Here is a 15,840-nt window from a genome sequence, read left to right on the forward strand (position 1 = left end):
GATCTAGTGTTGGCTTCAATTTTTGTGCTCTAGCCTCGAGTGTGATTTGAACCTGTGAACTTCTGACTCATTGGCAAGGGTACTTAGTAAAAACTGAGTAGCAACTGACACCATTTTTTATGCACATCAGACATGTTATTTGTAAGAAAATTAAGTTATGGGAGTTTTCAATTTTTTAAATGCAACTCTGATGTCTTAAAGATGCAGAAAATATGTTGTTGGTGTCTGAGCAAAAATGTATATATTTTTAATTTGCATCAAAAAATTGTAACAAATCACCAGTAACTTTGGGTTGGGATGCACTTAAAATTATAGGTGTAAGTCGACAGCCCCTTGAAAACTGTGAGAACGGTACTTTTGCATGCGGCAGAGTTTTGTTAAAAGAGCGTTTCAGGGTTTTGACAGTTTTTATGGAATTGACATGAGATCAAGGAAGCTCAGGCTGGTATAAAATGAGCCATAAATCAATTGTGCCTGAATTTCCCTTTTATTGCGTAATTCTCATGTGCAAGTTTACAGGAAATTCCAGTGTATTTGTATTAGGTGATCTAGATCTTATGAGGGGAATAGATAGAGTGGACAGGATAAAATTGTTTCCCTTGGTGGAGAATTCTAGAACATGGGGACATAGATTCAAGATAAGTGTCAGAAGGTGTAGGGGGGACATAAGGAAGAACTTTTTTACGCAGAGGGTAGTGGGTGCCTGGAATTCGCTGCCCAAGTTAGTGGTAGAGGCAGAAACTCTAAACTCTTTTAAAAAGTACCTGGATCTGCACCTTTAGTGCTGTAAGCTGCAGGGCTATGGGCCGGGTGCAGGAAGGTGGGATTAGAAAGGGCACCTGGGTGTCCTCGGGCTGGCATGGACAAGATGGGCTGAATGGCTTCCTGTGCTGTAACTTTTCTATGGTTATGCCAAGTATTATATATTCAGGCAGCTTTATGACTAGTTTCAAAATGTGGTTCTCAATGGTGTTTTGATTTAATTGCTGATGGAGTTTATAACACTTAATTGTGGATGTTACAAAAACAGCCAAAGGAAGTTGGAACTTTAAACTTGTACTGCTTTCTAAAAACTTGTATCAAGTCTCTTAATTGGTTTTAAAAAAATTTTTTTGTCATCTTCCTACCTCCAACTTTTAAAGTTTTGATAATCACAATCCTGCCACTTGGCAGAAGTTACAAAGGTGCGTAAAGCTAGAAGTTTAGTTTGAAGTTTAATAGTGGTGGGGCAAGATGGAGAAGAGACCGCACAGAGTTAAAATGCAAACTGATACTTTGTATAGATGCAATCAGCTTGCTCACGAAGTCTATGTTGGCCTAAGGTTTGAAAATGCGGTATTTTTTGTCATTGCTGTTATGATCCCCAGCTGATGTTAGTACTGGACAAGCCATGTCCCAGGGTGGAACTTGGCTTGATAGATTGTAACTTTTATTTTTTGTTTAGAAACATGGAGGGCAGCTACTGAGCAGAGTCACAGGAGTCAGCTGCTGAACTTTTTAACATAAGCCTAAAACACTTATTAAACAAGACTAAATAAACTATATTACATTAGTCCTTCACCCACGACTATACCTTTACAGATATATACAGATTTTTAAGGATAACATAAATTACAAAAGTTATCTTATACTCATGTTCACAGTAAGTATACAGTCCATGTAAACCAATAGGTGACCTGTGGTTAGGCACACCACACTCTGAAACCAAGTGACAGATGCCATCCCATGAGACAAATGGTTTCACTGAACTCAGTCTTTCATACAAGGGTTTCTAATCTTCACTCTCGAAGAACCCATTTTGGGATCTTCTCCCAAACGGTGCTTTCTCTCGGACGTTTTCCACAAGGGTCCACCTCCAGGCTCTTGATCTCTCTTTCCAACATGCCTCTCTCCTGGATCGCCACGTGCATTCAAGCTTTGCCTTCCACACACTCTCTCGCAGATACTCAGCCATGCCAACAGAACACCACTGCTTCATATGCTCATAGTAAAGAGTTATGGACCTTCGGCTGTCTCCTTGGATCTCCTTCTTACAAACCTATTTTGCTTTAAGTATATGTCCTGCAGCTTTCTCCCTTTAAGCCTGGAGCCGCCTTTTCTGCTCCTTACTTTCACTTTCGCTGAACAGGACCTTTTCCAGACTTCTGTTTCTTCATTTGACTAGGTCTTCTTGGGACCCCTCCTTCCGGTTTCGCTCCTTGGCTTTGGGATCTTTCTGTTCTTTTGGGAAATCTGCTCTCACTGCAGTTCCCTCTGCTGTGTCCAGCTTCTCATGGCTTCAACTGAAATAAAAAAAACTTCTGTTTCTTCCTGTCTCTCTTTCTCTGGGCCTCCTGTTGCCAGGCAACAACCCAGTTTTCTACCTTTTGTTTTCACTTCCCCTTCCAGAGTTGTACAACCTCGTTAAAATGCAGGAAAATTTTAAGTGAAACTAAAAACTCAAGTTTCCTCCCCCTTCTTAACACATACATAAAGAAGCACAATTGAATTTAAACTTAAGCTAAAACTCATTCTGAACACCCACAAATACAAATATAACTTAAGCTATCTCTCGTTCCTAACATTGCTCAGAAGTTGTTCTTGAACCTGCCTTCGATTATGCACGGAAACAATAATCAATGAGTCTCTGGCACATTTAAACACGAGAATCTTGTTTACAGATTTAACAGATGCTTTGGATGAAGATCTAGATTCTACTAAAAGTGCAGTCTCTGCAGTTGCAGCTTTCGCAGCTGCATGGCCCCAGCTCTACCAAGGTGATTTTTATTTTTCATTCCAGTTTGCATTTGTAATGGGAAAACTTGTAGTTTAACAGGCTATTGATAACCAAAATGTTTTCCCGCTTGATTGAAGGCTGCACATTGCACGATTTGGATCTTGATAGCTGTACGCTGTCTGAAATCCTCCGGCTTCACATCCTAGCAGCAGGGGCAGATGTGACACCAGCAAATGCCAAGTATCGATACCAGCAACAAGGTGGATTTGATGCCACAGATAATGCTTGTGTCGAATTCAGGCTGAGCAACCCAGGACTGTTGAAAAAATTAACAAATACTCCAGTGTACGACTTGACATCAGGTAATGAAGACATTGGACTAAGATCAAGTTTAAAGCTCAATTGTTTTTCTTTATTGAAATCCCATATTTGTTGCTCTTGCAAAAATTTGATTTTAATTTCTGATTCTGTTCCTCAGTGGATAGATTGTTCAATTATTGCATAATTGAGAATTTTTAAAGTAAAACCATGTCTTATTCATACTAGATCAAAAGTTGCTGCCTGTGTAAAGTTTTCAAAGAAACTGGAGTGTGTAAGACTAGGGACCTGGAGTTTCTTTTCCATGTTAGTACACGTGATTGGTTATGTCATCAGGAAGTGAGGATTAAATTCTGTTAGTTGACTCGATCAGTAAGCACAAAACTTCAGAATGAACTTGCATATTGAAGTGGCATGTTATAATTACTTTCCTGTTCTCTTGTCAGCGGAGAAGCTGAAGATACTGCACGCTTTGTGTGGACAACTACTGACTCTGGTTTCCACAAGGGATTTCATTGAAGATAATGTGGAGATTCTAAAGCAGGCAAGGCAGGAATTTAGGGAACTGAAAGCTGAACAACACCGTAGAGGGAGAGAAGAGGCTGCGGCGAGGTATGGGCTAAATGCAATAACACCTAGTGCAAATTGTTACAGACTGGATATGTTGTTGCAATCGGTGAATAAGTTATTATGTGCATCTATTGTGCATGATGTATACATAGTGACTTCCATGGCCTCAGGCTGTTCCCAAATCAGCTTGGAGCAAAATAATGACCTTTGTTCCATTGTCCCTCTTATGTTGGCAAGATGACGGTCTTTGTGCAAATGGCAAAGTCCCAACGAATGAAATGTTCTCAGTGTTGGTTGCAGGAGCAATGTTAGCCAGAATGCAAAGAAATCACTTCTTTTAAACAATGGCACCCGAACAAGCAGACTGCATCTCCAGAGCAGCACTCTGGCTTAAATTGGATGTCTGCAACTGGACTGGAGCACCCCCCCCCCCCGACACCCTTTTCTCTGAGGCACGATGTATAAGTCAATGCTGTCATTTGCTGCATCCACTGCACAGTTGCAATTTTGAACCTGTGTAGATGTTTGTCCACTGACGCAGACATAATTCTAAATAGCATCTTCATAGAAAATTGTTTCATTCCACCAAATTATCTCCAGTGATCTTGTTTTCTTAACTGCCTCCCCTCACATGGACCCTGCCTTGTACGTATAATGTATTTTTTAAATAAGCTATTAATGACACTTCTACCAAAGATTCAGAAATTCATAAATGGTTGGTTATAAATTGATTTGATAAAGTTTGACTAAAATTGAACAAGTCAGGCATTTCTATAATTGGCTTCCAGTATCAAATTTTGCATTCATTTTTGAAAATCCACACAGTGGAGACTGGTTTCACAGTGGTTCAGACCACTGCTGTCAGGATTTCCTCCTTGCTGCCTTGTTGGTGCCCTTGCCACGTGTATATATTTTTTTGTTTAAATCCAGCTTGAAACCTGTGTTCTCTCCCCATTGAAAAACAGGAAAAAATGTCTCTTTTCTCTTCATTGTAGAAAAGATAGCTTATCTGCATCCACTTTGCCAAGAGATTTCTAAATTTCCTACTTATACTGTGTTCTTGCATGTAGCCTTGGTGATATTATACTTTACATTACAGATATCGTAAGAAAAGAGAAGAGCGACTGAAAGAGCAAGAACAGAAAATCAGGGATAGACATGACCAGATAAAAGAAGAGGAACAGAGAAACTCAAAAAGAAATGCAATGTAAGTTTTTAATTAATACTGGCACATTGAAGAAATATTACGCGCATCTGGTGTGAGTAGGAGAAGGTGCATATTGGAAACCTCCATTCCAGGCAAAATTTCTAAAGAATTACAATCCAGGTACAGAGCTATGTTGTGCTCCATTCTTAATTTTTGATGAAGCAACATGAATGTTCTGTTTTAAACTAGAATTGCAATTTCAAAAGCCTGTAGATAGACTACTCTAGTTGGGCGATTTGTCCATTATCATACTAACCATGTGGAGTGTACATATGGAGTCCTTTTTGCTGCAGGAAGCCATCTCAATGTGCTTCATTTTTGGGAGGGGGAAAAAAGATTAGCAAGATGGAAAACAGCATTAGGGAGGTGCCCTTTTTAAAATGGAGAGGGATGGTACAGTAAAGAGTAGATGGAGATTTGTGCAAAGAAGGATAGTGGCTAAATGAATTCCCATCATTGAGGGAGCAGGGGGCAAGCAGTTCATCTTTAAAGGAGCAGAGGCATCTTGGACAATAAGACGAAGACTAGAGGCAAACACGAAGGTTGGGGAAGTGAGGATGGATATTTTGACCTTGAGCACTTTTAAGTTTTAGGATCAGCCAGACAAGTAGTCGTTCATTTTTCCTTGGGTAACAGAATGTTGCCGAATGTTTAAAATATTTTGCCCTCGTGCATTTTAATTCTTCCTTTTAAATTTATCTATTTAATCTATTTAATATTTTGTATATTTCAATGAAATGAAAGCCCCTCTCCTTCAACCCTCCCAACTACCTCCTTTCAAAAAAGAAAGTGGAATTGTCTGTCTTGTATCTCGCCTCATCACATCTCAAATATCCCCATGCAATCAATGTAAGAAGAACTAATTATTTTGAAGTGCATTTAATTGCTGCATTTGCTTGTTTAACATTTTGTACATGGCTAGTTGCAAGGTCCCACAATGTGTAGCAAAAACAAAAGTGCTGGCAATGCTTAGGTCAGGCAGCATTTGTGGAGAGAAACAGAGTTAATGTTTCAGATTGATCTTTCATCAGAATGCCATTAGTTCCCATTGAAAAGATGTAAGGCCATCAACCTGAAACATGAACTCTGTTTCCTCCACAGATGCTGCTTGACCTGCTGAGTAGTTCCAGCATTTTTCATTTCTATTTCATATTTCCAGCATCAGTGGTATTTTGCTTTGGTATTAGCCCCACAATGTGTGTTTTGCTACCATTATTTTCCTTTTAGAATTCTAGTTTTCCGTCTTGCTATTCATTTCCCATTATGAACCTGGAAGAATGTGTCTATTTAGTTATTTGCATTGACTGAGCCTTTCTGGCACCTTTTTCAAAGTGCCTTGGCAACTTGCCGATCTTTCCAATTGTCCGCCTATCTCTGGGATTGCCTATTTAATGTGCATGTTTCTTATGCATATGTTCATTTTAGATAATCAACTTTTTTTCAAGCCTTCAGCTTTTCAGAAATACAGGGAGAGGTGGTGGTGTAGTGGTCATGTCAGTGGACTAGTAACCTAGAAGCCCATCGCCATCATCATCATCCCACCTCTTGGCACAGTGGTATACAGTCAGGAGGAAGTTGCCCTGAGAGTTCTCAGCATAGATTCTGGACCCCATGAAGTCTCAGGGTATTAGATCAAACATGAGCAAGGAAACCTCCTGCTGATTACCAACCACCTGCCCATCCCATCCATCAGCTGATGAATCAGTACTCCTCCATGTTGAATACACTTGTAAGAAGCACTGAGGGTGGCAAGGATGCAATATGTACTCTGGTTGGGGAACTTCAATGTCCATCACCAAGAGTGGCCCAGTAGTACCACTATGACGGAGCTGGCAGAGTCCTAAAGGGCGTAGCTGCTAGACTGAATCTGCGGCAAGTGGTGAGGGAACCAACAAGAGGGGAAAAACCTACTTGACCTCACCCTACCATTCTACCTGTTGCAGATACATCTGTCCATGACAGTATTGGTAGAAGTGAACACCATGCAGTCCTTGTGGAGATTAAGTCTTGTCTTCACATTTAGGATACCCTCCATCATGTTGTGTGGCATGACCACCATGCCAAATGGGATAGACTTCGAACAGATCTAGGAACTCAAGACTGGACATCCATGAGGCGCTGTGGGCCATCAGCAGCAGCAGAATTGTTTACAACTACAATCTAAACTCGTAGCCCGGTATATCCCCCACTCTACCATTACCATCAAGCCAGGGGATCAACCTGGTTCAATGAAGAGTGCAGGAGGGCATGTCAGGAGCAGCACCAGACATACCTAAAAATGAGGTGTCAACCTGGTGAAACTACAACATGGGACTACTCGCATGCCAAACAGCAAAAACAGCATGTGATATAGCTAAGTGATCCTACAAACAACAGATCAGATCTAAACTTTGCAGTTCTGATATTCGGTCGTGAATGATGGTGGACAGTTAAACAATTAACTGGAGGAGGAGGGGGCTCCACAAATATCCCCATCCTCAATGATGAGGGAGCCGAGCACATCAGTACAAAGGACAAGGCTAAATCATTTACGAAATCTTCAGCCAGAAATGTCAAGTGGATGATCTATCTTGGCTTCCTGAGGTCCCCAGCATCACAGATGCCAGTCTTCAGCCAATTAGATTTACTCTGTAATATCAAGAAATGCCTCAAGGCACTGAATACTGCAATATGGGCCCTGACAATATTCCAGCAATACTAGTGAAGACTTGTGCTCCGGAGCTTGCTGCGCCCTTAGCCAATCTGTTCCAGTACAGCTACAACACTGGCATCTACGCGGCATTGTGGAAAGTGGCCTTGGTATGTCCTGTCCACAAAAAACAGACAAACCCAACCCAGCCAATTACTGCCCCAGCAGTCTTGTCTTGATCATCAGCAAAGTAATAGAAGGGGTCGTCGATAGTGCTATCAGGTGGCACTTAGCAATAATCTGCTCATTGACACTTCATTTTGGCTCCTCCAGGGCCACTCAGTTCCTGGCCAAATTACAATCTTGGTCCAAACATGAGCAAAAATGTTGAGGTGAGTGACTGCCCTTACATCAGCAAAATAAATCACTGGGAATCAGGGGGAAAACTCCCCACTGATTGGAGTCATACCTAGTACAAAGGAAAGGGGGCTATGATTGTTGGAGGTCCATTGCCTCAGTCCCAGGGCATCACTGCAAGAGTTCCTCAGGGTCATGTCCTGGGCCTAATCAGCTTCAGCTGTTTCATCAATTACCTTCCCTCCAGTATAAGGTTAGAAGTAGGGATGTTTGCTGATGATTGCATAATATTCAGCACCATTTACAACTCCTCAGATACTGAAGCAGTGCATGCCCTCCTGCAGCATGACCTGGACAACATTCAGGCTTGGGCTGACAAGTGACAAATAATATTCGCACCACACAAGTGCCAGGCAATGAAAATCTCCAACAAGAGAGAATCCAACCATTTCCCTGTGACATTCAATGGCATTACCATTTTTGAATCTCCACCGTCAACATCCTGGGTTGTTACCATTGACCAGAAACCGGACTGAACCAGCCATATAATTATCGTGGCTACAGGAGCAGCTCAGAGGCTGGGAATCCTGCGAGTAACTCTCCTCTTGGCTCCCTAAGTCTCCCCTCCATCTACAAGGCACAAGACAGCAGTGTGATGGAATGCTGTCCACTTGTCTGGATGAATGAAGCTCCAGCAACACTCGAAGCTTGACACCATCCAGGACAAAGCAGCCCACTTGATTGGCACCCCATCCACCACCTCCAACATCCATTCCCCCCTCCACTGTTGCACAGTGGCAGCTGTGTGCAACATCTACAAGATGCACTGCAGGAATTTACCAAGGCTCCTTCGACAGTACCTTCCAAACTCACGACTGCTACCACCTAGAAGGACAAGGGCAGCAGACACATGGAAACGCCACCAGCTGGAAGTTCCCCCCTAAGCCACTCACCATCCTGACTTGGAAATATATTATTGTTAATTCATTGTCACGAGATCAAAATCCTGGAACTCGTTCCCAAACAGCACTGTGGGTATACCTGCATCACATGAACTGCAGTGGTTCAAGAAGGCAGCTCACCACTGAGGGTAATTAAGGATGGGCAATAAATGCTGGCCTAGCCAGCGATGCCCGCATCCCATAAAATAATTTTTAAAGAAGGTACTCAGCAGGACTCGGCGATTAGTTATTGTAATGCACTGGAGTAGTTTTTAATGCATATTTCATTAAAGTTAGATCTTTGTGATCAGGTAATTTTCTTTTATTCATTTTTTTTTTAACAAACAAGCAATGTACCCAAAACTAACTAATTTCTATCTGGATAATAATAAAGTGCATTGAATTAATAACAGTGAATTGATTTGAGTTACATGCACGATTTTCCAATCTGATGCGACCTTTCCAGAATCTAAAGAACTTTGTAAAATCGTAACCAATACATTGACTATCTCAGCAGCCACTTCTTTTAAGCCCCTTGGATGAAGTCCATCAGGTCCTGGGGACTTGTCAGCTTTTAGTTCTAATAATGTTCTCAGTACCCTTTCCCTGATGATTGCAATTCTTTTAATTTCCTCCGCCCTTTCAGCTCTTGATTTGCAATTATTTCTGGGATGTTATTTGTATCCTCTACAGTGAAGACAGATGCAAATACCTGGTTGATTTATCCACCATTTCCTTATTTCCCACTATTAATTCGCCAGACTCACTCTTTCGAGGGCCCACACTCCCTTTAGTTAGTCTTTTTCTTTTTAAATACCTGTAGAAACTCGCCATCAGTTTTTATATTTCTACCCAGCTTTCCCTTGTACTCTAACTTCTCCCTCCTTATTTCTCTTTCAGTCATTCTTTGCTGGTTTTTTTTATGCTATGACTTGCCATTAATCTTTGTGGAATTGTATGCTTTTCTTTCATTTTGATACTGTCTTTAACTTCTTTAGTTTGCTCTTCCCCTGCAGTCTTCCTTTCTCAGTGGATTGTATTTTTGCTCAGTGTTATGAAATACCTCCTTGTATGTCTGCCACTGCATCTTTACTGACTTATCCCTTAATCTAATTTCCCAGTTCACTTTAGCCAGCTTTATCTTCATACCCTCATAATTGCCCTTATTTAAGTTTAAAACACTTATTGTCTTAGACCCGCTCTTGTCTCCCTTAAACTGAATGTGATGTTCAATTATATTATGATCACTGCTTAGGGGCTCCTTTACCATGAGGTCATTAATTAATCCTGCCTTAGTGAACTTTACCAGATCTAGAGTAGTCTGCTCTCTGGCCCTAGAAGATGTTGCTCTCGGAAACTGTCCTGAAACACATCATGAACTCATCTTCCATGCTACCTTTGCCAATCTAATTTGTCCAATCAATATGTAAAATAAAGTAAAAGGAAAAGGTGGATGAATTGAACAGATATTCTACATCTGTTTTCACTGTAGAGGATGCAAATATTATCCGAGAAATAATTATGCACCAACAAGTGAAAGGGAGGAAGGAACTTAAAACAATTACAATCACTGGGGAAAGGGTACTGATAGTAGAACTAAAAGCTGACAGTCCCAAGACCTTGATAGACTTCATCCTAGGGTCTTAAAAGAAATGGTTGCTGAAGATTCTGAAAAGGTCCCATCAGATTGGAAAAATAGTGCATGTAACTCAAATCAATTCACTATGATTAATTCAATGCACTTTATTATTATCCAGATGGAAATTAGTTTTGGGTACATTACTTGTCTGTTTTAAAAGAAACAAATGAATAATAACAGAAAATTACTCTATCACAGATCTAACTTTAATTAAATATGAATTTAAAAACTAGACCAATGCATTAAAATAATCAGTTGGTGAGCCCTGCCCTGAGTGCACATCCTCATCCATACATCACTCCTGTTAAAAGTCCTGTCAGAAGGGACAAACAAGTTCAAGAACTCAAATAAAATTGCCCATGATTATCACTGCACCTTTGTCACAAGCCCCTATTATTTCTTCCTGGATACTCTGTATTACTCTGTGGTTACTGTTAGGGGCCCTATAAACAGCTCAATCAAGTGAATTCCTACCTTTACTAATTCTTATCAAGATGTACAGTTTGGGTAGAGACCTTACAAATTAAGGTCATTCCTATCTATATTGTACTCAAGTCATCTTTAATTAACAGAGGTACCCCTCCACCTTTTCCTAGCTCTTGTCCTTCTGAAATGTCATGGACACTTGAATATTCAGATCCCAATTTCACATCCTTAGATCTCATCGTGTTTCAATCATTGAGTTATTTTTTTGAAGTGTAACCACTTGTAAACATGTATAGGCAAACATGGCATCCAACTTGCACCCAGGAGGGTCTTGTAAATGGTAATTGAGATAACTAGTGGTTTTTGGAACTTGAGGAACGAATGTTGGCCAGGTAAGATTTTTGCTTGTCCGCGTGGGCAGATGTGGCCTTTATTTAATCTGCGGAACAGCGTCTCCAATGTACAGCAGGGAAATGGAACCAAGTGGATAGCTGTTAGTGCAGGTACATTGGACCAAATGGCCTGTTGTGTTGTAAAAATTCAGTGAATGCTTCTAGCATTCAGATCATAGAATGACACAGTAAAGAAGATGCCCATTATGTCTATGCTGATTCCATTCCCTCACTCTTTCCACCTGGTCCTGCAATTTTTTCCACTTCATATTTTATCCAATTCTATTTGAAATTTGTCATTGAATGTGCTTCCACCACTTTCATTCTGCATCATCATAATTTGCAGTATAAAATGTCTGGTTCTTTTGCCAATTGTTTTAAATCTCCATCCTCTGCCACTGGAACCTTCTTATTGACTCCCATCAAATTTCTTCTTCACTGTCAAGTGAACCACCCGGTTTCTCGTAGAATGAAACCTTAAATATTGTTCAGAGAGATTTGGATGTACTTGTACAAGGAACACAAAGTAAGCATGCAGGTACAACAAGCAATTAGGGAGGCAAGTGACATGTTGACCTTCGTTGCAAGGAGATTGGAGCACAAGAATAAAACCATCTTGCTACAGCTGTACTTGTACCAGGCTTTGGTGAGACCACACCTGGAGTGCTGTGTGCACTCTATATTTAAGGTAGGATGTACTTGCACTGGAGGTGGAACAGCCAAGGGTCATGAGATTCCTGGGTTGAGGATGTCGTCTTATGATGAGAGGCTGAGTAAATTGGGTGTCTGTTCTCTGGAGTTTAAAAGAATGAGTGGTGATCTCATTGAAACATACAAGATTCGGAAGCTGCTTGGCAGGTAGGCACCAAGATGTTATCTAGAACTCGGGGGCACAGTCCCAGTATAAGGGGATGATCATCTAGGACTGAGATGAGAAAAACTTCTTCACTCAGAGGCTTATGATTTTTTTAAATTCTCTAGCCCAGTAGGTTGTGAATGCTTCATCATTGAATATATTTAAAGCTGAGATAGACAGGCTTTTGGTGTGTCAGGAAATCAAGGGATATGGGATATGCCTAACAAATTTGATTGAATACCTAACAAATTTGATTGAATTTTTTGAGGAGGTGACCAAGTGTTTAGATGAAGGTAGTGCAGTTGATGTAGTTTATATAGATTTCAACAAAGCCTTTGACAAAGTCCCACATCAGAGACTTATAAAGAAGGCAAAGGCACATGGGATACAGAGTAATTTGATAAGGTGGATTCAAAATTGGCTTAGTTGTAGGAGACAGAGGGTGATGACAGAAGGATGCTTTAGTGACTGGAAACCAGTGTCCAGTGGCACACCACAGGGATCTGCTGGGTCCCCTATTATTTGTCACTTATATAAATAACATAGATGACTATGTGGGGGGTAGGATTAGTAAGTTTGCGGATGACACAAAGATTGGCCGGGTGGTTAACAGTGAGGTTGAGTGTCTTGGGCTACAGGAAGATATAGACGGGATGGTCAAATGGGCAGATAAGTGGCAGATGGAATTTAACCCTGAAAAGTGTGAGGTGATACAATTTGGAAGTAGTAATTTGACAAGGAAGTATTCAATGAATGGCATGGCATTAGGAAGTTCTGAGGAACAAAGGGACCTTGGCATGTGTGTCCAAAGATCTCAGAAGGTGGAGGGGCATGTTAGTGGGGTGGTGAAAAAGGCATATGGGACACTTGTTTATCAATCGAGGCATAGATTACAAAAGTAGGGAGGTCATGTTGGAGTTGTATAGAACCTTGGTGAGGCCACAGCTGGAGTAGTGTGTGTAGTTCATGAACTCTCTCCTCCATCCCCACCCCCTTTTTGATCCCCCTTTTTTCCAAAGTTTATATAGATTTTTCTTTTCCCACCTATTTCCATTATTTTTAAATGTATTTCCATGCATTGTTTTATCTCTACCTCTTAGCCTATTTCGATCCCTTCCCCCCACCACCACCCCAACCCCACTAGGGCTATCTGTACCTTGCTCGTCCTGCTTTCTACCCTTAATGTCACCTATTAGATAGTATCACCACCTTCAACACCTTTGTCCTTCTGTCTATGACATCTTTTGGCTATCTCCACCTATCACTGGCCCTCTATCCAGCTCTACTTGTCGTCTCCCCCCCACCCCACCACCTTAAGCCAGCTTATATTTCTCCTTTCCTTCTATTTTTCCTTAGTTCTGTTGAAGAGTCATACGGACTCGAAACGTTATCTGTGTTCCTCTCCGCAGATGCTGTCAGACCTGAGTTTTTTATTTTTGTATTTTTATTTTTGTTTTGGATTTCCAGCATCAGCAGTTTTTTGCTTTTATATAGGAAGAATGTGATTGCACTGGAGGGGATGCAGAGGAGATTCACCAGGGTCTTGCCTGGGATGAAACATTTAAGTTATGAAGAGAGGTTGGATAGACTTGGTTTGTTTTCGTTGGAGCAGAGAAGACTGAGGGACGACCTGATCGAGGTGTACAAGATTATGAGGGGCATGGATGGGGTGGATAGGGAGCAGCTGTTCCCCTTAGTTGAAGGGCCAGTCACAAGGGGACATAAGTTTAAGGTGAGGGGCAGGAGGTTTAGGGGGGATGTGAGGAAAACCTTTTTTACCCAGAGGGTGGTGACTGTCTGGAATGCGCTGCCTGGGAGGGTGGTGGAGACGGGTTGCCTCACATCCTTTTAAAAAGTACCTGGATGAGCACTTGGCACGTCATAACATTCAAGGCTATGGGTCAAGTGCTGGTAAATGGGATTAGGTAGGTAGGTCAGGTGTTTCTCACGTGTCGGTGCAGACTCGAAGGGCCTCTTCTGCACTGTGAATCTGTGATGGGGAACAGGGCTCAGTGGAGTTGGGGCAGCAGATGTGGTCTACTCTTTTTGTTCTTAGAACGCCCCAATCAATCCCCTCTGCTACTTCATGAAAAAATTCAGCTAAGATAGTCAAACACAATTTGAATTTAACAAATCCATGCTGGCTTTTATCATTAACTCATATGCATAAAGGTCTATGCATTTATTTTAACCTTGTCTCTTTTATTTATCTGAACATATTTTTTGCTTAATATTTACTCGCCCCTCAAGTACCAAAAACCACTAGTTATCTCATTTACATCGTTTGACTACCCTCCTTGGTCTAATTACTCTCAATCTCTAGTTTGAAATATTCATTCTGTTTGTTTGCAGCTAGTCTCTCTGCTCATGTTCCCATTAGATTTAAGGCACATAATTGTTATTTTTCTTCAGTCTTATTTTTGAGTGACGAATAATTTGCCTTGAACTATAACATTCAAGCACTGAACTATTGTTGCAGTGAATGTGTCAGCATGTTCTGTTTTTTAAAAAAGCTAATTATCCGCAATGTTAGGCAGCTTGCTCCTTTTATCCACCACCATGCCAAAAACTAGCATAGAACAGGATTTTTGCATGAAGGTCTTGATTAAGATGTCTGGCTCAATCTCTAGCCACTGATCTCAGCTTGGATAATGGTTAGGGAGAAGAAATCACTTGAGCTCTTGATTACGATCTTCTGATTGTTGTAAGTACACTTAGGGGAACACTGAATGAGATCAAGATTGGACTCCACTATGTACCTTCCACCCTTTCCTGAGGTGGAATGACTTGCCATAATTGTAATGCTTGACAAACAGAAGTGAATTGTTATGATAGCATTAATAAGATATGGTTGCAAGGTGATGACCAGGCCTAGGAATTGAATATTCAGGGGTACTTGATATTTTGATAGGTTCGGCAGAAAGGACAATAATGTAGGATAGCTCTGTTATGAATGATGGCATCAGTTAAGTAATTAGAAATGATATAATTAGAAATGATATAAATAGAAAGAATGCTAGAAGTACTCAGCAGGTCTGACAGCATCTGTGGAGAGCGAGACTGAGCATGTTTCAGTTTTTTTTTCTTGATTCTTTTATGGGATGTGGGCATCACTGGCAAGGCCAGCATTTGTTGCCTTTGCACTGAATGGCTTGCAGAGGGCAGTTGCTCTGGAGTCAAATGTAGGCCAGATTGGGGAAAGATGGCAGATTCCTTTCCCTTGCGAACATCAGTGAAACAGGTGGGTCATGATTACTGGGACTAGCTTTCAATTCCAGATTTATTAAAAAAAATAAAACTTGAAAAAATTAGAAATGTAATAGGCCTTGAACAAGTGAAGGGGAGTGAGGGTGGAAAGAAATACAAAAGGGAAGATCTTTGATAGGGTGGAAGACAGGGAAAAAATGAATGTCCGAAGGCTTCATAGTGTAAGGCCAAAGGGAGTTGCACAGTAACAGAAGATGCGTTGAGAGATGTGAATGGTGGGACTGTAGTTCAAAGTAAAGGAGATGAAAGAGAAATGAGGTGGTTAAAATAAGCAACAAAAAACACAACAAAATGGGGGAAATGGTCCAGAGAACTACAGGAAAGTTGTGGTGCAGAAAGAGGCCATTCAGCCTATCGTGTCTGCACCAACCAAAAAGAGAAAAAGGACACTAGGCGCTCATTTTAATCCCACTTTCCAGCACCTGGTCCATACCCTTGCAGGTTACAGCACTTCAGGTGCATCACCAGGTTGAGTTGAGCACTTCGGACTCGACCACCAATTTCGGCAGTGAATTCCAGGCG

The 15,840-nt window shown here is 41.1% G+C and overlaps 1 protein-coding gene across 1 annotated transcript in view; it reads left to right on the plus strand.

Moving 5' to 3' along the window:
* Positions 1 to 15,840, plus strand: part of baz1a (bromodomain adjacent to zinc finger domain, 1A) — a 104,854-nt gene that overhangs the window by 43,126 nt on the left and 45,888 nt on the right. The window contains exons 13-16 of the mRNA XM_078562816.1: positions 2,661 to 2,756; positions 2,854 to 3,078; positions 3,481 to 3,646; positions 4,704 to 4,811. Coding sequence (XP_078418942.1) covers positions 2,661 to 2,756; positions 2,854 to 3,078; positions 3,481 to 3,646; positions 4,704 to 4,811 — 595 coding nt within the window. The remainder of the gene's footprint in view (positions 1 to 2,660; positions 2,757 to 2,853; positions 3,079 to 3,480; positions 3,647 to 4,703; positions 4,812 to 15,840) is intronic.

The sequence above is a fragment of the Cetorhinus maximus genome, chromosome 18, assembly GCF_964194155.1.
Source record: "Cetorhinus maximus chromosome 18, sCetMax3.hap1.1, whole genome shotgun sequence".
In the NCBI taxonomy this organism is placed as follows: domain Eukaryota; kingdom Metazoa; phylum Chordata; class Chondrichthyes; order Lamniformes; family Cetorhinidae; genus Cetorhinus; species Cetorhinus maximus.